Source organism: Nymphalis io, chromosome 14 (assembly GCF_905147045.1).
Source record: "Nymphalis io chromosome 14, ilAglIoxx1.1, whole genome shotgun sequence".
NCBI classification, from domain to species: Eukaryota; Metazoa; Arthropoda; class Insecta; order Lepidoptera; family Nymphalidae; genus Nymphalis; species Nymphalis io.
In genome coordinates, this window is record NC_065901.1 from 11,050,335 (window position 1) to 11,075,923 (window position 25,589).

General features: G+C 38.4%; 2 protein-coding genes across 2 annotated transcripts in view; both read right to left on the reverse strand.

Moving 5' to 3' along the window:
- Window positions 1–25,589, reverse strand: part of LOC126773267 (uncharacterized) — a 129,895-nt gene that overhangs the window by 12,276 nt on the left and 92,030 nt on the right. The window contains exons 2-3 of the mRNA XM_050494087.1: window positions 18,216–18,314; window positions 4,375–4,736 (exon numbers count right to left, since the gene is read on the reverse strand). Coding sequence (XP_050350044.1) covers window positions 4,375–4,736; window positions 18,216–18,273 — 420 coding nt within the window. The 5' untranslated portion in view covers window positions 18,274–18,314. The remainder of the gene's footprint in view (window positions 1–4,374; window positions 4,737–18,215; window positions 18,315–25,589) is intronic.
- Window positions 10,336–16,408, reverse strand: LOC126773173 (4-hydroxybenzoate polyprenyltransferase, mitochondrial-like). The gene is made up of 3 exons (XM_050493891.1): window positions 16,280–16,408; window positions 12,802–14,136; window positions 10,336–10,368 (listed from the first exon to the last, which is right to left on the reverse strand). The coding sequence occupies exons 1-3, from the start codon at window positions 16,406–16,408 to the stop codon at window positions 10,336–10,338; spliced, it is 1,497 nt and encodes a 498-aa protein (XP_050349848.1).

The window sequence follows — 25,589 nt, forward strand, 5'->3', positions numbered from 1 at the left end:
GGACCACATAATAGTGTTCATATCCCGCCAAATATAATGGTATTAAGAAATTGAATCTATTTTCTACATTGTAAATGCTGTCAACCACTTATGCTGTCAGGCTGTCTCATGACGTGATGGGATGTCAAATTCTATACGATCGGAAATAACAAAATAATGTGGTGTTTTTCAAGTCACAATTGTGTAAGCACAACAAATATCCAGACTACATGTCGGCTATGTCTTGACACAAAACCCCAATAATTTTATATTGACCATCCCCGGGGTTTGAAATAAGGAACTTTTATAAGCTAAAAGAAAAGAGGTGAGGTTTTTTACCGTAATAATAATCTATATAGTATTATATTTTGTTATGATTTTAAAGTCAACAAACATCTATTATAGCTCTGAACAAAGTGACTCATAATAGAAGTGGTCGACTGAGCAACGCAATACTCTAATGAAGACACGAGTCTAATCCGCTTTTGAACTTTGAGCGCTTTGATATCGCAGTCTGGCAATCAAGTTATACTGGCTAAAGTCTAGCCATGAGTGGCGTAAAGTTTCACAGATAACACAAAACCTTAATAACAGTCAACACTATTTTATACCGTTTATTTTTAAACGATAAACTTGAGAATAAAATTCCACATTGCGAAATTGGTGAGCATTATTTTAGATAAATCGATATCAAAATATACCTCATTCAAGTGGCCTATTATAAGGAGTTTTTAATTGTCTATGTACAAAATTATGTTAAATGTAAATCCACCACCGGCTTGGTATGCAAATTCTACTGAAAATAACTGGCAAGATATTCAGTGATTACGCTTGTCTACAATTACAATAGCATAGTTATGTTAATAAAATAAAATTTAATTTATAAATTGTATGGAAGTGAAAAAATATTATTTTTAATAATGACAAATGTAGGAACATTTCGTTCGAAATTTGAAATATAGAACAACGTAAAATGGCGTGAAGTCGGAAAAGATATGAAAAGCATAAATAATTTCTATACTTTTCTTTCGTCCTCTTTATATTTTCTTTTGCCCTACCCTAATAAATCTGGATTGGAATTATTCAGTTCGTTACAAAGCGGCCGAGTGAAAACCGTATTGTACGCTTAAATAACATCTCTTTCTTATCCTAACAAGCACAACGAAAATTTACTGAATCCTTTGTAATTGGCCTCAAGAGTTTTGTGTTAGCCAATTTAACAGAGATCGTAACAATTTTGGTAATTATCTTAGGAGATCAGAAACAATGAAGGTTTTTACCGTTATTGAGGGGTCTGAGTGCTCGCATCTTAAATGTTAATAATGAAAATTGACCACAGATTTTGTTTGAGGGTCGATTCTCTAATTACGATGTTATGTTTAAATAGCGTCTTATAATGAGACTCAAAATTACCTTCAATTCGGAGCCAAAAATTGGAACATTGATTTTTAACCAAATATATGAAGTTCAATTCTGGGCAAGTTTTATTTATAATTCCTCTCGTGCTCAACGGAGTTGGCCAATATTTCGCCCAATGTAAGATTAACATTGTATCATCCTGGTTAAATAAGCTCCAACCATTTTCTTCAACACGAGAGGAGACCTTGGCCCGCATTGGGGTATTTGCCGACTGTTACTATATATTGTAGCTATAATGTATTGCAATGTGTATATTTGTGAACATTGTCAGTTTAAATCCCAAGCAAGCACCACTAAATTTTTATGTGCTTAATTTTTGTTTGATTGTTGTGTTCTGCGGCGAAGTAAAACATCGTTAGGAAACCTGCATGTGTTATATGAATATTTGTCTGCCGAGCAGCGTAGTAGAATAAACTACTATACATCACCTCGGAGAGATAGCCATGGCTTTGTGTCTTGATGAGTAAGAAATGATTGTGATACTTGTAAAATGTAGGTATTTGATTTAAATTTTAAAGGTAATATAAAGTTAAAAGTTACATCCTAATGACGTTGTTTACAAACCGAGATGACCCAGTGGTAAGAAAGCGTGAATATTAACCGATGAATTTTCATGTGCATAATTTATGGTTATAATTCATCTCGTGCTTGACGGTGAAGGAAAACATCGTAAGGAAACCTGCATATGTCTAATTTCACTGAAATTTTGCCACATGTGTATTCCATCAACCTGCATCGGAGGTTAGCGTGGTTAAATAAGCTCCAAACCTTCTCCTCAAAAAGGGAAAGGAGGCCTTAGCTTAGCAGTGGAACATTCACAGGCTGTTACTGACGTTGTTTACGTCGAAATAATACCGGGGGATCAAACGGTAAATGAAACTGAAGAAGAACTTTCTACTGTTCAAATTATAATTTATTTTATCTGATCGTTTTAACAAAATCACTTTCATAATTATTATAAATATTTAGTAGTGAATCTAGACAGCGTGATTCAGAAAACTGACAGATTAAATTAACGCCATTTATCGCTACCGAGTAGTTAATGCACGCCAGTATACATACCTTCAAGTTTGTGTTTTCTTTTAAATTTATTTATGTATAAAATATTCTTATTCAAAGTATAAATTATTAATTTAATTACCTTTATGAATATAAATAAGACAAGAATAATCTTAATAATATTCAAGAAATAAATATGTTTCAGATCAAAGAGCTTTCATTGTCCATTATTTCCCTTAAAGAATATTTAAATTACCAGTTTATATTATGTAGATGAAAATATTGAACTTATTTTAATATTACATTATGAAATTTCGCTCGTAAGACTGAGGTTTAATGTTGAATAAAACGAAGTTGATTATTTTTATCTATTTAAATTTATAAACAAAGAAATATGTTTATTTAGAATTTAATTTATTTTTTGAGATTGTCACAAAGATTGTTAGTGGTTAGGTACACTTATATAGGGTATTAGTAGTACATCAGGGTTTACTCAGTTATACCGTGATTTATCGGACGTAGTATAGCTATGAACGGGCTATGGTAGGGTTTTTCCAAACCCGTCTAAGTAGGTACTACCAATTAATCAGATAGTACACCGCTAAAAAGCAATACTTAGTATTGTTGTGTTTCGGTTTGAAGGGTGAGTAGGCTAGAGTAACTACAGGCATAAGGGACATAACTAGGAAGTTATGTCCCTTATGCCTGTAGTTACGCCACAAACCTTGGGTTATATAGGAATATAACCCAAGGTTTGTGGCGCATTCCTTACATCGATAGTGTAAGGAATGGGTATTATTTCTTTCAGGGCCAATGTTTTTTGGCAATAGTGATAATCAGTTAGCGAATCTGCCAATCATCCTTCCTATTTTATAAATAAGAAAAATTGTATTTTTATAACATTAAAAGTTATAAGCTCATAGACAAATAATTTATTCGTTAATTATCTAAAAATGAAATATGGTCCAGTTCTTTACTTTGTAAAATATATATTGAAATTAAATAACACGAACGGAAGCGAAATTTTGTCAAGCTGTAAGTGTTGTTTTATAAATAGACACAGCTCGCCGCTCCATGTTATTGTGGAAACAAAAGAAAACGGTCAAGTGTAAGTTGGTTTCGTACAAGTAGTACTACTCAGTAACTTTTACTCGCTTTTCTTGTTTTACTTTTATTTTCTAAGGCATTAAAAAGAATTAAAACTATAATCGAATTGGGTACAACGAAATGTGGTTGTAATTATTAACTATACCAGTGATGTTTTACGTCGTGTAATGGTTGAAAGTGGTTAGTAAGATTGGATATTATTATACGTATTTTTATTATTACATTGGCGATGTAAGCGATGGTTTACATTTCTTACAATGCTAATTTCTTTGGGCGTTGGTGACCTCATACCATAAGGTGGCCCACATGCTCGTCCACCTACCAATTCTAAAATAAAGAGTAATTGATGAGGTTTCGTGTCTGAACCATGATCTTTAATCCTAGTTTTCTTTGATGTACGGAGACTTTTTCTCTATAGTAAAATTAGTTTCCACCCGCAGTTTGTATGTCCAATTTCATGATGTTTAGTAATTAATTGGGACAAACAAACTCACGTTTGCATTTATTACATAAGTAAGGATGTAGATGTTAAGAACAACTAATATTTCGTTATAAAGTTTAATCTATCTAGAAACTGTTGCGATTCAAATTTCGAAGTGTTATAGTTATGTTCAAGAATGGAAACAGTAAAATCGTATTTATTTAGTAAGAAGTTAATAATTTGTTTTTTTTTTTTTTTTTATTTGTATTGCATTGCATATGTATCATATCATATGTACCAGTCCTTTAAAACATCGTACAAAGATTATGCCTTAGTAATAAAGATAACTTATTATATAACATACTAATTTAAAATTTGCTTAGCAGTAGCAAATTTATTCGTGTCAAGATATATCACATTAAGAGCGTAACTTCAACGTATTTACTTACTGTTTTATCTTGGAGGAGGCTTATTCTGCAATTCAGGTGTGCATCATCACCGAGTTGTATAGTTATCTTTGTAATATTACCGTCCTGTGAATCTTCAAACGTTGGACCATATTTTCTATCGTGATCGAAGTAAGTGTTCTTGGCTGATACAACGTGTGGGACCATATCTGGCACTGCATTTGGCTGAAGAGTTAGTGTCCCCGTGTCTGGTTCTTGGGATGGTTGGGGTACTTTGAACGATTTCGTGCTGTCAATTGTCGAATTTCCAAGACGGAGCATCACGGGCGCTGGAACGATTCCTGTGCTTAGTGCGTAAAATGGTGTCACAGTTTGGTCTTCTTCTGTTGTGGATGTCAGATTATCTGTAAATATAAAAATGTCATAAATCTATAATCAAATAACTTTTTATTAAATATAGTTTATATATATAAAAAAGATCTAGTCGATATAATACGCCGAATTTGTGATGGATGAAATTTTACGTGTATAATGCACCCAGTGGAGGCCCGTGGGGAACGAGTAGGTACAGAGAAATTTACAGGTTGATATTTTTAATTTTACTTGCTAATGTCGTCTAGTATCTGGTGTAATAAAGTTTATATATTCATACTTTATATTAAACGCACACAAAAATAAAACATAAAATAATTTATTTATTTATTTATTTATTAGGGAAACATACAGCATATCGTATATTACAACTTTTTTTTTTTTTTTTTTTTTTTTATTCTAAAAAAAAGGGCTTTTTCGCATAAGCGAACATGCCGCCCTGGTTGAGAATTCTTAGGAGGGTACAAAATATAATATATTAAACTTAAAAATACCTTAATTAATCACAGATCTAAGACTTAATTTGGACAACATTTTTGCGAGATTTGACGTCGGATCTGACAGAATGACATTGCATTGTCCAACAGACTTTATATCCAAATTAAGTCTAGTTCTAAGAGATTCGTTCTGAGCACATTCCATCAATACGTGCAAAAGATCATCAGGTACATTACAAGTTGAGCAGTTTGGAGAAGTTGATTTCCGCATCAGAAATGCAAACTTATTGCATGGGATGTGCCCAGACCGAAGCCGCAGAATTAATTTCGTTTCATTAAAATTCATGTTACTATTCTCAATCCAAGGATATCTGCATGGATGAGGCTGGATCGTACGGTACCATATACCTTTCTCCTTAGCTCTTTCGTCAAAGTACTCTTTCCATAAATCATAGCAATGCACTTTTAGATTTGGCAAGTAACTTTCAAATGAAGGTGTAAAGAGGACTTCAACACCGTCAGATATAGCTTCTTTGGCTAGTACATCTACTTGTTCATTCCCTTCTATGCCTACGTGAGATGGTATCCATTGAAAGAAAATTACTTTGTCATCTGATTGTAACTTAGATAGAAGCTTTAGAATCGCGTAAGCTACAGGTAACCCTCGACAGATCGAGGTACACCGAGCTAGGTGTTGAAGCGCGCTTTTGGAGTCTGACAAGATAACTACTTTACTGTAGCTTGTACACTCAATATAGCCTAAAGCCTCTAAAATAGCTACAAGCTCAGATTCCATTATAGATACCTCTATTTTAATTTGGAATTTAGAATAAATGTTCAAATTGAAATCCAAAAATGCAGCTCCTATTCCATATTTGTCTTTCGAACCATCTGTAAATATTTTTTGACAGTTGGAGTAATTCGAATTTATGTATTTTATACAAGTATTTCGCAAACTAATTTGATGATACTCTCGCTTAGAACCGGTAAATCCTTCGATATTTGTTTTTAGAATGCTTGACATATCAATACTAGTTACCCATTGATCTAATGAAAACATGCCTAAACTTGAGAAAGAGTTGCATGGTTGAGATTTGTACATCTCGGAAATTTGTGCAAGTAAAGGTTTTTTCTTGTTAGTCCAGAATCTGTTATGTGTCAGATCTGTTAATTGATTAATTAATGAAAAAGAAGTATTATTATAGAGTGATCTGTTTTTAAGCCAAAATTTTCCTGCCAAATATAATCTTCTTAAATACAAAGGAGGTAAACAAAGTTCACTCTCCATCACATGTATGGGAGTGGTCCTTATAAACCCTCCAATGTTTCGCATTGCTTGATTTTGAATTTTGTCCAATTTCGATAAATTGGTTTTACAACAGTTGTCATACAAAAATGAACCATAATCTAATCTACTTCTAAGTAACGTTATATACAGCTTACGAATATGTTTTGGATGGACTCCCCAACCTGATCCTGTTAACACCTTAAATATATTTAAAAACTTAGACACCCTAGACACAATCTCTTTAATATGTTTAGTCCATCTAAGACCGCGATCCAGCCACATCCCCAGGTACTTAACATTATCCACGACTTCCAAAACTACATCATTTAGAGTAATAGTAATATTGTGCAATTTGTGCCCTCTTGAAAAAATACATATTTTGCTTTTTGTTGATAAAATTTCTAAATTAATATCATGGAATTTTTTGGCTATACAATCAAAAGCAGTTTGTAATCGGCTTTGAATGTCAACTAAATTATCAGAAGAAGTAAATATTACAAAGTCATCGGCATATTGCGAAAAACTAATATAATCCATCGAATTAATAGTATCACATATATCAATTGTTGCAACATTAAATAGTAATGGAGATATAGGATCTCCCTGTGCAAGGCCTACTCCCGTACATCTTACAATTTTAAAGTCTTGGCCTTCAATAATCAGACATCGTTTATGTAAAAAATCCCACAAATAATTACAAAGCATACTGCCTACACCTAATTGATCTAATTTACAAATAAGATATGTAACATCAACATTGTTATAAGCATTTTCTACGTCTATAAAACACCCCACTGTCATTAGATTTTTACTAAATCCAATTTGTACACTAGATACGAAGTCTGTTAGATTATCTAAGCAAGAGCGGGTTTTTCTAAACCCTTTTGTTTGTTCGGAAAATATATGATTTTTTTCAAGATACCATTCGATTCTATTCTTTAAGATAGCATGAAAAATTTTGCATATACATGACATCAGGGATATTGGCCTAAGAGATGATACTTGGGTACAGTCCCGGCCAGGCTTAGGAATGAGAAGTATGCGAATGTATCGCCATTGATTAGGAACTATATTACTATTGAGGAACATATTATAAATTTTTAGTAACGTAGTCTTTCCTATAGTAGGTAAATTAAAAATCATTGAATATGAGACATCGTCTAAACCTGGTGCCGTGTCCTTAGATTTTAAACATTTTTCTAATTCATGTGTCGAAATGATGGATTCTAATTTTAAGTTTCGAGATGTACAGCGAGGGTGGCATGGAGTAACAAAATCGGGTGTGAGGTTATTTAACATCGTTTCGGCTACAGTTTTGCCCACCATTCGCTTAGCAAATTTGTGTCCTTTTATCCATCTCATTCGCATCCACATTTGATTAACAGAAGTTTGCTCATTTATTGAAGAGCAAAAGTCCCACCATTCCTTATTCTTTGCTTTTCTAATGAGCCTTTGAACGTCAGATATTTTGGCTTTCAGTTCTTCTAATTTAATAGGTGTTGGGTTTTTCCGAAACTCTGATAATGCCAGTCTCCTTTCCGCTACGGCTTTAGAAAGTTCCGGTTTCCAGTAGGTTTTTGTGACAAATTTAGGACTAGGGTTGACACATACCTTAGTATATGGAATGCATAAATTTGCTGCTTTATTAATTATGTTAACAAAAACATCGTAAGCTTTTTGGGGTTCAACTGGCAAACTTATTTGTACTAGGTCATTTTCTATCGATTTCCTATATTTTTCCCAATCTGCTAATTTGTAATTCCGTTTTTTGTTAAAAATAGGGTTATAGTTAGAAGATGTTGATAATTTTATGATGAGGTGGTCGCTGCCTAGACATTCATTGGTAACATTCCAGGAGAACCCCAATGCAATATCCGACGAAACTATAGAGATGTCAGGACTCGACTTTTGTAATACACCATTTGCAAGTTTTATGCGCGTATGTCTACCATCATTAAGCGTAACAAAATCATGGTCCATTAGTGCGTCAAATATTTGCATTCCTCTGACGTCAGTTTTATTGGACCAGTTTGGGTGGTGTCCATTGAAGTCACCGAGTATTATAGTCCTTCTATGAGAAATTGAGAATATAAAATCCCAATCTGCGTTTGTTGTACAAGCACTCGGGGGGCAGTACACTGAAATTATGTTTTCTAATCTTTCACAGTTCAATACCCTAACAGAAATAATCTCAATGGCTGTATTTCCACTTTGAATTGACAGAGGCTCTGTTTTAAAGGATCTATGAGCCACTATAGCGACACCCCCATAAGAGTCATCCCGGTCCAACCTGTAAATATTATAGTTTGTAAGTTTGAATGTATTTACTGAACTAAGCCACGTTTCACACAATGAAGCAAAATGTATTTTTTCCTGACACAGTAATTGTTCCAACTCAAGTATTTTTGGTTTTAAGCTTTGTGCATTCCATTGCAATATATTAATATTAATACTGTTCATAATTAAATATTAATCCTTGAAAAAAAGGCAAACTTGAGATGTTTTGTAATATCCAAGAGATAATCCACTCGACACATAATTTTGCTAACTTTTCTATTTTATCATTTATTGAGATATTGCTGTTACAAAAAATATTAATAAATTCTTTAACTAGACAAGTAAACGGTATATCTCTTGATAGTCTCTTTCCCTTTTGCCTACTCTTTTCCCTTTTCGAATAATAAGACACACTTTCCTCGGAGTCTGTAACCATCATATTTTCTTCATCGCTGTTTGCTTCCAGTTCTTGTTTTTTTTCCTTTTCTTTGTTCTTCTTTTTAGCGTCACTTGTGTTTCTATTCTTTACTTTATTAGTAATTTCTGTCTTCCTCGCACGAGTTGATGCAACTTGTGCATACGTCAGGGCTTCTGTGGTAGATTTCGCCGGGGATTGATGATTTGTAGGTGCCGGCGTTGGGGCACGAGGATCAGGATTACTTTGGTTCGCTGGGAGCGTAGCCTCCTTTGCATTAAGTTGCGGCGGAACATACATTGTAATAGCTTTTCGGTATGAGACATTAAACTCGGCCATTATTTCCCGTATCTTTTTTTCCCTACGATATTCCGGGCAGCTACGATCTAACGCCATGTGGTCTTTAGAGCAGTTAATGCACTTATACACTGTCGTTGGGCAGTTATCATGTTTCCCACCACACTTTGGACAAAATACTGTTTTCGTAGGACACATCTTAATAGTATGCCCGAACCGCCAGCATCTAGAGCATTGCGTCACTGGAAACATATAGGGCTCAACTTTCACTTGCATGCTATAAATGTGTATGTAGGCAGGCAAAGACGGCCCTTTAAATCCAAGCCTGACTGCTTCACTGTCTGTCCAACCTCCCTCTACTTCAGCCCGACGCTTAAGTCTTTTCAAACTAGCTACCTCATATACGCTAGTGATCGCATCTAGCAATTCTTCTTCAGACAAATTCAGCTCGATATGTTTGATAACGCCATAGGAAAGAGCAACTTCCATCGGTCGTTGAAATCTCCATCCCAACCCGAGAAGGTATTCGCAGGAAGTTAATTTCTCCATACTGCACACGTTAGTTACCTCCACGATTATTTTATATGGGTTTATATATTTAACGCGGCTTATGTCGGTAATTCCCTGATCCCTGAATATTTTGGCTAAAGCAAATTGTTTGGGTAAAATATTTGTTGAGGAAATGCAAATATCTATAATACCCCTCACTTCCCTTCGCCTTGCTTTTCTATTTCTGATTTCAACCCATTCCTCATCCCCTTCATCTTCCCTGCTTCTTTTAGCTAGTCTTTTTTCGCCGTATTCAATAATTGGTGAGGGTACTATTATTTCTTCCTCGCATACTTCTCCCACTTCACTCAAGATTGGATCCACACTCATTGCGATAAGGTCTAAATATCACTAACCGGTCCAGTCCACTAGAACCGGCCGTTAGCAAACAATTCCGAGAACTGATAAGCGATACTCACAATATAATAAAAACAATGAAACACGTCCAAGCAATATAACAATTACTCGCACACTGATATTACAACTTAATATAATAATCATATTTTAACACTTATGCCAGTTAAGTTTCCACTACTGTTTTAACAGGGAAGTGGACTAATTTTGATGTTACATAAAATATAACTATTTATGACAAAGTAAAATTTTAACGTAAATATGGTTATGGTTAATTACTAATAAGTATTTTTCACAAGATTATAAAATTTACTGAAACTATTTTTAAACAGATCAATGTGGTTGTATTTTCTATTATGACTATTACAAGATCTTAGAATAAAAGAATTTTTGAAATAATTAGTTTTATAAATGGGTATTGAAAAAGTATCCTGAGAGCGAGCGTTAAAACGAGGACACTTAAATAAAATCTCACTGAGCAGATATGGAGAATCAATTAAATTATTTAATATTTTGTAAAGAAACATTTGGTCTCTTTGTTCTCTACGTTCTTCAAGTGGCATAAAAACAGAGTCAGGAAAAGTAAATTTGTATCGCAACCTCCTGATAAATTTGTTTTGTATATTTTCAATTAAGTTGACATATTTTGCATATTGTGGATTCCAAACAGTTGACGCATACTCTAAATGTGATCTAACGAAAGCATTGTACAAAATTACAAAGGTATGAATATTTTTAAAATCTGCCCCTTGCCGAAAGATAAATCCAAGCATTTTATACGACTTCATCACTATTTCCTCAATATGCTTATCGAATATAAGTTTGTTGTCTAGTTGTACCCCAAGGTCTCTCACCTCGGTTACCCTTTTTAATTTAGTATTAAATATGGAATAGTCAAACATTATTTGTTCTTTTTTTTTCGAAAATGTAATTACACAGCACTTGTCAACATTAAGCTGCAAATTATTAGCAATGCAATATTGTCCTAATTTATTTAAATCCTCTTGTAAATGAAAACAGTCTTGATTATTTTTTATTACCTTAAAAATTTTAGTGTCATCAGCGTATAATAAAACTTGAGAATTTTTGAAACAATTAGTTACGTCATTAATAAAAATGTTAAAAAGTAAAGGGCCAAGGTGAGAACCTTGTGGCACACCCGATGTTACAGGAATAAAACTAGACGTATATCCTTTAATAGCAACGGCTTGAGATCTTTCGCGGAGATAAGATGTAAGCCAACGTAGAAGGTCACCATGTATACCGATGTTGTTAAGTTTTTGTAATAACAAATTGTGCGATATCTTATCAAATGCTTTCGAGTAATCAGTGTATACGACATCTACCTGGAAACCAACTTCCATAGCACTCAATACTGTATGCAAGAACTCACACAGATTGGACTCAGTGGATCGCTTATTAATAAAACCATGTTGGTTACAGGTAAGTAGAGGCCTTAATAATGGAAATATCGTATCATAGACAATCTTTTCAAAAAGTTTTGGAATAACTGACAATTTAGAAATACCGCGATAGTTTTTTATATCGTTTTTATTTCCAGACTTATAAATCGGCGTAATTAAAGATTTTTTCCAAATAGTTGGTAATAATCCGTTGTCCAATGATTTTTTGAAAAGCATTGTTAAAGGCACACATAACACTTTACTGCAGTTTTTTAAGAAAATGGGATGTATTCCATCTGGACCATAACCCTTGGATGTATCTATGTTCGATAAATATCGTTCTACTTTTTTGTCAACAATCTCGATAGAGCTGATGATAGTCTGATTTGCGCTAGTAGAATAGTGATACATTGTTTGATTTCCACTATTATCCTCAAAAACTGAATGAAAATAAGAATTAAACATATTTGCTATATCGTGTCCATTGTATCCAACTTGAGAGTCAAAATACATTACATTAGGTACAGATGTATGACCTTTTTTAGTCTTTATATAGGACCAAAACTGTTTTGAGCTAAAACGAATATTATTCTCTGCTCGTTCCAGAAACTCATTATAACACGTTCCTTCTAAGTTTTTTGATTGTAGTCGTAATTCAGAGAACTTGTTATAATCGTTTTGTTGGCCATAAATTTTCCATTTTTTGTGGAATTTTAATTTTTTATTAATTAATTTTATCAAGGGTCGCGTAAACCAGCGTGGATATTTATTGATCTCATTTATACACTTAGACGGGACAAATGTCTCTATAATGTGATTTACGATAAGATAGAACGTATCAACTGCCTGACTAATATCTTTGTTTTTAAATTCGTGTTGCCAGTTAACTTTAGCTAATTCAAAATTAATTTTATCATAATCAGCGCTGTGAAAGCGACGTACAACACGAATAGCTGGATTTAAATTTCGTTCAATGGTATTCATATCAACTTTAATACAAAGGGAAGGATGATGTTCATCTTCAGGTTCTGATAAAGGGTCCACACGAGATATGTTACAATTCAGATTGGAAAGTACTAAGTCTAAGAGCTCCCTGTTATCCACGTATTGATGGTAACCCCCCCCTAATATACCTAGAAGTATGATCAAACCCACCATTGAATTCGATTTAAATTTCTTCGCGCAATCATCCGCATTATCAGGATTTAAGGTGTAAATCTGCCTGCCCGCGTGGCCCGCGTAGGCGGCCAGCGCGCCGTAGTAGGGCGCGCCCAGGCCGGCGCCGAGCCCGGCCAGCGCCAGCGCGCCCAGGCTGGCCGCCAGCGCGCCGCCCAGCGCGCTCTTCGTGTGCGCGCCGAACGTCAGCGCCGTCGACTTTATACCCAGCCGGGCGTCGTCGTGCTTGTCCTGATGCGCATATATCGTATCATATAACACAGTCCAGGCCAGAGCTGATATATATAAGGGTATGCACACATCTGGCTGGATGTAGCCGGTGATAGCCGAATAGCCGAGCAAGGCCCCCCAGTTGAATGTTGCCCCCAAGAAGATTTGGGGGTAATTCGTAAAACGCTTAGCTAACGGGTAGGTTATGACTAGAATCATGCTCGCAGCTCCCAACGCCACGCTGTAACAATTCAATTGTAGCAGCACACCAAGAGCTAAGCTCAACTGTAGCGCTAGGAAGCCCACAGCCTGTTTATTTGATAACGCTCCGGAAACCAGCGGTCTATCCTTCGTTCTTTCCACCTGTGCATCCACATCTTTGTCCCATAAATCATTAATGGTACACCCAGCTCCTCTCATTAAACCAGCACCAACAAGAAATAGACCTGCCATCTCCAAGCTCGTGCTCAAAGGAACTGTACCGGATAAGGAACCCAAGGCTATTGACCAGGAACATGGCCAGTATAGAAGATATACACCAATTGGTCGATCCCATCTAGCTAACTTTATATATGGATTTATTTTCTCTCTCCATGCAAGTCTTAAATTCGCTTCAACGTCTTTCTCATCTGGCAACACTTTATCCTTAATTTTGTTTATCACTATCTTAGGAGTTGACGTTTCGATAACAACTTTCTGTCTATGTTGATCGGTTTGTGTCAAATGCACTCTAAAATGTTTTAAATGAACTCTATCTGAGTTTCTTTGGTTTTTTAAATAAGAACTTCCACACAGGCATGACGTTATATTTATGGGACCATTCGAATATTGGTTCGTTTTACTTTTTAACAAAAAAGTTTTTAATACGTGGATTTTCAATACGTGGATAACAGGGAGAGGAATCGAGGCAAGGAAGACCTCAGTGTTACTAAAAGCTGTTTCTTTAGTTCGTAAGTTTTCAATGGTGTTATAATGTTGCCAGTAGTTAAAATAATAGCGATCATCAAGACAGGGTTTAAAATATGGCTGCCTTCCGCTATATTACATCTAGATATATGCGAATATCTAATTAATTCAATCAAGTTAAAAAATTAAGATAGATGGTCCGTTTTAATTCAATTATTTTATGGCATAATATTTTTTTTTATTATGGCATTGCGTCTAAATAACTTATAATATAGAAAAAATCCAAACGCACATTGTATATAGCTTGAGTATATTTTCGCATAAACGTGTCAAAAACTGTTTGCTCAGGTAAACGCTTTGCACAGTTAAACGCGTTCACTTTGTTGTATGGTATTGATTTCATTAAAATTGTAAATATTAAAAAAAAAATTACAGCATGTTATCGTACGTTGAAATCAATTTCACTCCAATTTTCAAATTTGTTAAAATAAACAAGTAAACACTTACTTAGTCGCGTTGTAATTGAGTAAAATAGAAATCAATTGCGTTTTATTCTAATGTTGTTATACAACTTTTGTTGTTTTTAATGGATTTATACATATATATGAACGTGTGTTCAAACCCGGGCAAGCACCTCTGAATTTTCTTCATGTGCTAAATTTCTGTTTATAATTCATCTCGTGCTTTTCGGTGAAGGAAAACATCGTGAGGAAATCTGCATGTGTCTAATTTCATCGAAATTCTGCCACATGAGTATCCCACCAACCCGCTTTGGAGCAGCGTGGTGAAACAAGCTCCAAACCTTCTCCTCAAAAAGGGAGAGGAGGCCTTAGCCCAGCAGTGGGATTTTCACAGGCTGTTACTGTACTGTTACTGTAAGTCTAAGAGCCTGTTATTTAAGTTAAGAATATAATTTAATTGTTGTAATCCAGTAAAATTCATAAAAACAAATATTTGATGTACAAGGAGACATTCCGAGGGATTTAAAATATAAATTGAATTATTATTATTTAATGACCAAACAGCATCTCGTATATTAAAATCACCTGTAATAATTATATTATCTTGTGAATTTTCTATAATCAAATCAGATATAAATTCAAAAAAATTAAGCTGTGAATCCGTTTGAGAATTATTCTGTGGAAAGTAACAACAAAAAAGATGCAGAATTTTCCTAATAATACCGCGTTTGGTTATAATTTTTATATAAGTGACTTCAGCACTAGGAAAATTAGGCAACTGAACATTTCTCACATCAACATCAATTTCGCGACGGACCGCTATCAGAGTACCACCTCCCTTTGTCATTTCTAACTGCTCGTAATCACGGTCGTTACGATAAACATTATATCGAGCATCAAATAATTCACTGTCAAAGATTCCAGGTAAAAGCCAAGTTTCTGTTAGTCAAATAATGTCATAATCGCAATTAAGCACGTTTTTATAAAATTGATTAGTTTTAGTCCGTAAACCTCGGACGTTTTGATAAAAAATATTTAAGAACATGTTGAATACTTAAAACACAAATAATAATTGTATATATTACATATCTGTAATAAAAATTCCTTCATAGTTTCTATTTCTAATAAGTCATAAATAAATGATTCCCGCAATGAACGCTGCTCAGATAAAACGAATAAAATCATAAAAGAATATACAACACTAACAATAAAATAATAACTAAAAAAGTCATGAAAATGGACATTAACTAAAAAAGTAAAGTTATGAAAAAATACTAACAAAATAAAATTAGACACTTGAAACTTATGTTTAAAATAAAACAATTTCGCACTTATACGATTTTTTTTAAACAATCTTCAGAAGTGATGTGCAGGACAGGCGAGCTTTCTGTGCGTCTAACCATAATCGTGCAGTTACGTACCCAACAAAACAAATAACCCTTTTCCTTTGACTTACGCTTTGCCTCATTGAATAAACTTTTATTGCGAGTAGAAAGGTGATCATTAACGTAAATTTGATTTTGCATTACTGAAAATCCTATATCGCAAGCTCTTATAGTTTTTAATTTTCGAAGCAATGACAAAAAATCGTCTTTTTTGTAACGAGCTTGCATTTTTAAAATAATTGGTTTAGGCCTGATGTCATTGGAATCATTCTTAGTCGCTACTCTTGTGATAAAGTCTATGTCAGTAACCGGGTTCAAAGGGAAATTGCACTTATCAGCGAGCACTTTTATTAACTGTATAAGGTTTTCGCCTTTCTTTTGGGGAACTCCACTATTTTGGATATTTGAACGTCGAACCCATTGTTCATTCTTGTAATGGCTATCTTTTAAATCTTTCATAGAATTCTTTAGCTCATTTAACTCCAATTCGATGTTATGTATTTTTGTAACTTCCTTGTCAAAATTATTAACTTGATCCATGACCATATCAATTGATGATTCAACGAGCTTAATTTTTTTTGTCCATTCGTTTACAGTTTCGGTAACTTTTTTAAACTCATTGGTTATAAAACTTTTAAATGATTCAATAGATGAATTTAAATGATTGAAACGTTCATCAAAGTGGTCTATTATAGATTTAGTATTCAAGGTCGAATAGGGCTGTGTAAGATCTAAATTGGTTTCGGTGGCGACATTAGGTGTAATGGGACTTATATTATTATTTTTTTTGGTCTGTTTACAACTTGGACATTTCCATTTAGCTTTATTCATTGGTAGAATCTTTTTAAAATCTGCAAGCGAAATTCCCACGCAGCCCATCCCATTTAATAGATTCTTCAACTTTCAATAAGCATAAGCAATGTTTACACTCCATTCTATTCGCTTTTAAATAAATGTAGGTAAGCTTTAATGAGTTAACACAGCGTATTCAATTTACCTTGCTCTTCGATAATAGCTCGCGCCCAAAAAGTCGTAAGCACCGCGTATATCGCGTACTTACGCGTTCTCTTCAAATAGTATGCACTTCAATGTAATTACTGTGATTGTTTTAGTATTTTAAATATTTTTATTATACTGTGTCTTTGTATATTATTAAAAACAAGCACAAATATACTTTAATACTTATTAAACAACATGAAATAAAAAGTCACTTCCAATAACACTTTTATAAGGAATTAGGGATTATTTTGTATAGCACAAACGATATAGCACCGTACGTCAACGTAATATATATGATGATTAATGATAACTATAACTTTAAATAATAACTGAGAATAAATTTTAAGACATGCTTACATTTTTTCATACTTGTATAAGTTACATATACTATATATATATATATATATATATATATATATATATATATATATATATATATATATATATATATTCTCAATGTACTTCTATCAAAATTAGTTTTATTATTTTGACTCTTAGGGATGTGAAATGAGAAAATAACTCATAGTAAAAGCAATAATATAAATAGCAATGGGCTATTCTGTAAGAACAAACTCAAAAACTTACCGCAGAAAACGGTCTTGGACTTTCAGAAAGTGATATACGTGACCATTATAATCATATATTTTTTTTAGAATACACGTATTTCTTCTTTATTTATAATATATTTTACATTATTATATATAAATAAAAGGTGCGCAGCAAATGAATAGTTTCAAGCCAATTTCACTCTTTCTGTCATGTATCATTTTACATTCGAAAGCAGAAGACAAGGCATTGTGAGCGTGTAAGTTGAAATGATCATTTCGAAATATAATGCGCTGAACTTTTATGAAGTTAAACAATTTAACGAAAGCAGCCTAGTAATAAATAATTCTATCGTTATGCCATGTTTTTATTCATCATCTTATATCACAAGCAGGTTTTCTCAAAATTTATATCGTACATCTCATACGTAGTGATTTACCACGCGAGATAAAGCTTAGTTGAATAAACTTATAATTACTTAATAAACACGAGTATCCATATAGTAAGCACTTTGATATACCAAAAATACTATTTTAATATGTACTAATATATGGATGTCATGTCTCCAGGCGCATTAATGGCGAATGGAGCCGACAAGTGTTAGAGTGGAGATCACGCTTAGGCAAACGTAGTATGTGGTAACCCTGTGGTGAGGTTGACCGACGATTTAAAAAAGGTGCAAGGTACGGGATGGATGCGGATTGCCCAAGATCGGGATGGTTGACGTTCTATAGGGGAGAATTTCGTCCAGCAGTGGACGGCAAAAGGCTGAAAAAATTTTTTGAAAAAAGTTAAATAAAATACGTACCTGTGGTAAATTGACAAACAACGATTTGAGTGATGAGGTACACTCCCACAGACCACATAGCGCCTGAACAAGGCTGCGCCCTATACGGGGCTTCATAATCTGAAACAATGTAAAAATAATATTATTATTGAATGATGAATAAGACATGTCAGTTGACAGTGAAAGACAAGCGTGTATTTGATAGAAAGTGTATTTCTGTCGTTCGTACAAATAGAAGACGAGATTGAGTGTGACGTAGTTCATTGTATTATTTATGAGTAAATAAATAATACAATGAACTATATGCTGAATCTCAGTTTTTTATTACCTTGTGATGTTAAATGTAATCGCTATCGATCTTAATGTTTTATTTTTATACACAGCCCCTATTCAGTAATGTATCTTATATAACTGAATTTCAAGATATTCTTTAAAATAAAATTCGAAACTCAACGCAGAACGAAAATTGCAAAAGAACATTTGTGTAAAACAATCAATAAACAGGCCGTGGAGTACCGGCTTAGAATAGTACTCCCCCAATCTCATCCCGTGGGTGTCGTAAGAGGCGACTGAGGGACGGGGAAAAGTTGGGATGGGCAGCAGCGTCCCCCCTCCCATAAACATCTTATCCCCCTACTGCGCTCGCCAACACGCCTGCCCAGCGCGGCGAGTATGGGCAAACCCCTCCCTTAATGGCAGATGCGCCAAAAAAAAGGCCCCCAGTTACCGGCAAGCCCGCTAGGCCCGACCAAGGTAGCGGTCGCGGTATCGGCAGGGCAGGGGGTGCTAAGAATCACCGGTTCACGGCAGGCTACCGTATAAAACGACTGAAAATGGCAACGTATAATGGACGCTCGATGAGGCTGGACCATCACCTCGCCGAATTAGAAGTAGAGTTAAGTCATATAATCTGGCATATACTGGGGTTATCTGAAGTCCGAAGACAGGGGGAGGACACGATAACTCTAGAGTCCGGTAACTTACTCTACTTCCGCGAAGGTGATAAACTCTCCCAGGGTGGTGTCGGTTTTCTAGTCAAAAAGGATCTCATTAGCAGCATTGTGGAAATCAGTAGTGTGTCGAACCGGGTAGCGTACCTTGTCCGGGTAGCGTACGTTAGAAGGTCGTACAGGTATATGCGCCAACTTCGACATACTCTGATGATGTGGTCGAAGCGATGTACGAGGACATCGCAAAGGCCCTCAACGACACCTCGAAGGCCCACTACAATGTTGTTATGGGAGACTTTAATGCTAAAGTGGGAGTACAAGATAGCGGTGAATCGAAAGTCGGACCTTACGGCTTGGGCTGCAGAAATCACAGGGGGCAAATGCTGGTAAACTTTCTCGAAGCGCAGGGGATTTTTTTGATGAATTCTTTCTTTCAAAAGAAGCCTCAGAGGAGGCGGACCTGGCGAAGCCCCGATAACGTGACAAGGAACGAGATAGACTTTATCATTTCGAATAAAAGGCACATATTTAGAGATGTTTCAGTGATCAACAGGTTTAATACCGAAAGTGATCACCGCTTGGTTCGAGGCACTCTAAATATCAACTTAAAAGCCGAAAGATCGAGAATGATGAGGTCTACTCTCCGACCTACCATGCTCCAAGCTGCTCAAGGCTCCGAAAAGTTCCAAATGGAACTTCAAAATCAATTCACCGCGTTGGAAACCATAAGCAGCATTGATGAGAGAACCGACACGCTGGTCAAAATACTGCAAAACACATCCCGCAAGTGTTTTCCGCCACAGAGAAGAGACAACGCACCAAAACTCTCTGCTGAGACACTCGAGCTCATGAGAAAACGACGAGAACTACCATCGTTTTTGTCAGATAAGGCCTTAAACCGAACAATAAAAACGCTGACGCGACGCGATCTCCGACGCTCCAATACCCGTGCCATCAAGGCTGCGATTGAGCAAAATCGGGGATCGAAAGTGTTCGCTCGCAAGTTTGGGAGGCCGCGTCTGACAAAACTTAAAACTGAAAATGGTGGGGTCGTTACCTCTAGGCCTGAGATTATCGGAGAAGTAGAGAGGTTTTATGGGCAGTTGTTCTCTTCAAGATCGGATAAACCCATGGGAATCAGTATTGATGACCAGCGCGCCCCTCTTATGCGCCATTACTCCGAGGAGCTCCCGGTCGTTGACCAAGGAGAGATTAGGGCGGCTCTAGAACAGCTTAAAAACAACAAAGCTCCGGGAGATGACGGAATCACAACAGAGTTGCTTAAGGCAGGCGGGACTCCGGTCCTGAAAGAGCTAGTAAGCCTCTTTAATTCCGTCATCCAACATGGCAAGACCCCGGAAACGTGGAGCGGGAGTGAGGTGGTACTGTTTTTCAAGAAAGGTGATAAAACCCTCTTGAAAAACTACAGACAATCTCCCTCCTGAGTCACGTGTATAAGCTGTTCTCAAGAGTCGTCACGAACCGTCTCGCCAGACGACTTGACGAGTTCCAGCCCCCAGAGCAAGCCGGCTTTCGATCAGGCTACAGCACCGTGGACCACATCCATACTGTTCGGCAGATTGTGCAGAAGACCGAAGAGTACAATCAGCCGCTGTGTATGGCATTTGTGGACTACGAGAAAGCCTTTGACTCGATCGAAACCTGGGCAGTGCTCGACTCATTGCAGAGATTGGTGGTAGGATGCTAACATCCGCCTGGCTTGTTTTTCACCATGAGTTGATGAGTTTTTCACCATGCGTACGGTTACCACCGTACGCATGGTGAAAAACTCGTGAAGTGGCTTGCAGCCGCGTTTCGAGGTCAGCCAGCGTACAGCCAGAGCCCGAGCGAGTATTGCCGCGATGGGTGTTGGTCCGGTTGGAGACGGCTGTTGAACCAATGCCGGGGGAAACTGTATTGACCTGCCGGTCAGGGAGACCCGAAGAAACGGCTGTTCCGCTGGCCGCCCGTGGCATAGTACAGGGGCCCGAGCGTGCCTAACCAGCTCGTGAGGCTGCCCCACCAGGCCACGCATAATCTCGGGGTGGACCGTCGTGCCGGTTGGTGACCGGTAGGTGGGGTCCCGGCGGCCACTTCCGGGGGGGTTCGGGGGCCCTTCCGTCCGGCGGGTCAGTGTATTTTTCCTTTTGGCAACCACTTGGGGAAACACGCCTCCACACTTTGCCCATCCCTATCGTGGCAATACATCGCTCGCTTCACGTCTCTTTTCCATTTAATTTCTCCCAAATGGCGCAACAAAAAAGAAATAACGGTCGTACAGCGGTGCTCACCCCCACCATACCCTCGCTGTTTGAGGTCGAGTTCTCTAACATCCGAGGACTCCACACTAACCTCAACGCTGTCCACCACCATCTCGAGACAGCACGGCCAGCAATGTTGTTTCTCACGGAGACACAAATACTCCGTCCTGCCGATACCAGCTACCTTAATTATCCCGGCTACACGCTTGAAGAATCCTTCAAAGCGAAAGCCGGAGTATGCTTGTTCGTCAGGACGGATGTTTGCTGTCACCGACTGCGCTGCTTGGAGGACCCCTCCTTCTCCATGTTGGTGGTACGTGTGGACCTGGTTCGTCAGAGCCGAGTCTACGTGTGCCTCTACAGATCCCACAATGGTGACTTGGAGACAAGCCGACTATTTGACCATCTTAGTCGGGTGGCAGATGCTGCGCAAGAGCAATTTCCTAACGCGGAATTGGTGTTTTTGGGGGACTTTAATGCTCACCACGAATCCTGGTTGAAATCCCTCAAAACTGACCATGCTGGAAGGACTGCTCATGCTTTTGCTCTCACACATGACTTGACCCAACTGGTTGATCAGCCCACCAGGATCCCAGACATTGATGGGCAAGCACCTTCTCTACTGGACCTTCTGCTGACTTCTCACCCGGTGGAATATCAGGTTGTGGTTCAGGCTCCTCTTGGCTCTTCGGATCACAGCCTTATTTCTACCAGAGTGCCACAGGCCAAGCTGCCGCCACTAGCGGTATGCAAACGTCGCGTTTGGCACTATAAGTCGGCGGATTGGGACGGTATGCGCGATTACTATGCGTCGGTCCCTTGGAAGGAACGTTGCTTCAGTGGGAATGACCCGACAGCTAGTGCTGCTGCTGTTGCTGGCGAGATCATGCTGGGAATGGAATACTACATTCCTAGCTCAGATCTCGTCAGTAGGAGTACGCGTAACCGTTGGTTCACTCGTGAATGTGCCGATGCTGTATCAGCTAAGCAGGCGGCATATCGCAAGTGGATCAACGGCTGCATTAGCGGGGCATCTAACATTGACTCACTGAAAGCAAACTATAATAAAAATTCCAAGTCCTGTAGAAAGGCATACACGAGAGCGGATGCACAGCGCATTGTACAGATTGGTCATGACCTTGTTTCGCATCCTAGGGGCTCCCGTAGCTTCTGGCGTCTGACCAAGTCTGTGCAAAACAATTTCTGCCAACCTTCGCTGCCACCGCTCAGAAATCCGGACGGATCGCTAGCTCACAGTCCGCAAGAGCAAGCTGATCTCCTGGCTAAACTCTTTGCCGACAATTCCGTCATCGATGATTGTAGTGCACTGCCACCCACAATACCTGCATGTGGCCATACGATGCCTGACATTAAAATCAGGCAACATGATGTGCGTGCGGAGCTGCAATCACTTGATGTACGGAAAGCTAGCGGTCCCGATGGAATACCAGCCATAGTGCTGAAGAAGTGCGCAGCGGAGCTGTCTCCTGTGTTAACGCGCCTGTTCCAACTTTCTCTCTCTTCGGGAAGTGTGCCGGAGGCTTGGAGAAGAGCTAATGTGCAAGCGGTTCCCAAAAAAGGGGATCGGTCTGACCCGGCAAATTATCGGCCAATAGCTATCACCTCAGTACTTTGTAAGGTGATGGAACGAATTTTAAACAACCAACTGATCTATTACCTAGAAGATCACTGTATAATTAATGATCGTCAGTACGGTTTTCGACCAAAACGGTCCACAGGTGATCTTCTAGCGTACGTAACACACCTCTGGGGTGAAGCTATCGACAAGCATGGAGAATCGTTGGCTGTCAGCCTCGATATCTCCAAGGCTTTCGACAGGGTCTGGCACAGAAGTCTTCTCTCCAAGCTACCGGCATATGGTCTGCCTGCTCAGCTATGCACCTGGATTGCCAGCTTCCTACACAAGCGTAGCCTTCGTGTTTTAGTAGATGGTTGCGCTTCACAATTCTATGTAGTGAATGCTGGGGTCCCCCAGGGATCTGTGCTATCTCCCACACTCTTTCTTTTGCATATCAATGATATGCTCTCCCTTGGGAACATACATTGCTATGCAGATGATAGTACAGTGCATGGTGGATACCACGGACGCGCAGTGGCTGGGCGGGCGGAAACTGAGGAGAGGCGGGAGAATCTTGTCATTGAACTCGATAGGACGTTAGATCTCATCGCCAAATGGGGCTCTGATAATCTTGTTGAGTTTAATGCCAAGAAAACACAGGTATGCGCTCTCACGGCGAAAAAGTCAACATTTTCCCCTCTTCCCTCCCTCTGTGGTACTCCGCTGGTGATGCAAAGCAAAATCGCCATGCTGGGGATTGACGTTCGCTGCGACCTTAGTCCAAGGGATTACATCGAGGCTGTTATAAAAACAGCTTCACGGAAACTCGGAGTTCTGAACAAGGTGCGGCGCTTTTTCACGCCACAACAACTGTGCCTGCTGTACAAAACACAGGTACGGTCTTGCGTGGAATATTGCTCGCACCTTTGGGATGGCTCCGCTAAGTACCTACTTGAGGCCTTGGACCGGTTGCAGCGACGTGCCGTACGCATTATTGGCGACGTAAAGGTCACAAACACCCTTGAACCTTTACAATTGCGTCGTGAGATAGCAGCACTGAGCGCTTTCTATCGACTGTATCACGGCGAGTGCTCTGAGGAATTATTCTCTCTAATTCCAGCTTCCCCCTTCCTTCTTAAGTCCACGCGGGCTGGTTCTCGATGTCACCGCCTAACTGTGACATCAATTCCATCGCGAACAAAGAAATTTGGCAACTCCTTTCTTTGTCGCATTACCAAAAAATGGAATTCCTTACCAGCTCACGTGTTCCCCTCCTCTTACAACCCGGGTTCCTTCAAACGAGGCGTGAAGAGGCATCTTGCGGGCCGGCAAGGCGAAGGCGGCTAGTGCAGAACGTTTTGCCCGTCTGTACTGGCCGTCGTCGCGTTTGGACTCTACTACCACTTACCATCAGGTGGAGTAGAGTCATTTGCCCTCCCGGCGATATAAAAAAAAAAAAGAAAAAGATGTCATATCGATTGGAGATATATCGAGGTACTGAGATGTCTGTACAACGCCGCTACAATGACTGTCCACATCCAGGACTGTAAGACGAAGGCGATCCAACTGCGCAGAGGGGTGAGACAGGGGGATGTAATATCCCCGAAACTGTTCACCAACGCGTTGGAAGACGTTTTCAAGACGCTGGATTGGACTAGGTATGGAGTCAATGTAAACGGCGAGTACATCTCACACCTTCGATTTGCCGACGATATCGTCATCATAGCAGAGTCGCTGGAACAACTCACCGAAATGCTGCGTAGCCTAGGCGAGTCTTCCCGGTGTGTCGGTCTCGGTATAAACTTGGACAAGACCAAGGTCATGTTCAATAGGCATGTCGTGCCGGGACCGATATACGTCGAGGGGAAACCTCTCGAAGTTGTTAGTGAATATACCTACCTAGGACAGATAATACAAGTCGGTAGGAACAACTTCGAGCAGGAAGCCGATCGAAGAATTCGCTTGGGATGGGCAGTATTTGGCAACCTTCGTCAAGTCCTCAAGTCGTCTATACCGCAATGTTTGAAAACGAAAGTCTTCAACCAATGCGTCTTACCTGCCATGACATACGGTGCCGAAACGTGGACACTAACTGCGGGACTAGTCCACAAATTCAAAGTCACTCAGCGTGCTATGGAGCGAGCTATGCTCGGAGTATCTTTGAAGGATAAGATCAGAAATGAGATTATCCGGAAAAGAACCGGAGTCACCGACATAGCTTGCAAAATTAGCAGGCTGAAGTGGCAGTGGGCTGGTCACGTATGTCGTAGGACCGATGGCCGTTGGAGCAGACGAGTCCTAGAGTGGAGACCGTGAATCGGCAAGCGCAGCGTAGGGCGCCCTCCAGCCAGGTGGACCGACGACCTTAAGAAGGTGGCGGGCACCAACTGGATGCGGAAGGCGGAGGACAGGGAGCTTTGGCGCACCTTGGGAGAGGCCTATGTTCAGCAGTGGACAACGATTGGCTGTTGATTTGATTTTTTTGATTTGTGTAAAAGCTTATTATAAAATTAGTGAATTTATTAAAAATAACGCCTCCTGGCTGATTCTTTTATATTGAAAATTGAAAGCAATTAGAAAACTTACAAAAAAAGTTGTTGAGTTT

Coding starts and splice junctions, on each gene's coding strand:
- LOC126773173 (XM_050493891.1), bottom strand. CDS start 16,408: ATGGTCATGGATCAAGTTAATAATTTTGACAAGGAAGTTACAAAAATA. Junction 14,137..16,279: donor ATTACAAGAATGAACAATGG/GTTCGACGTTCA, acceptor AGCGGAAGGCAG/CCATATTTTAAACCCTGTCT. Junction 10,369..12,801: donor ACAGGGAGCTCTTAGACTTA/GTACTTTCCAAT, acceptor ATCGCTTATCAG/TTCTCGGAATTGTTTGCTAA.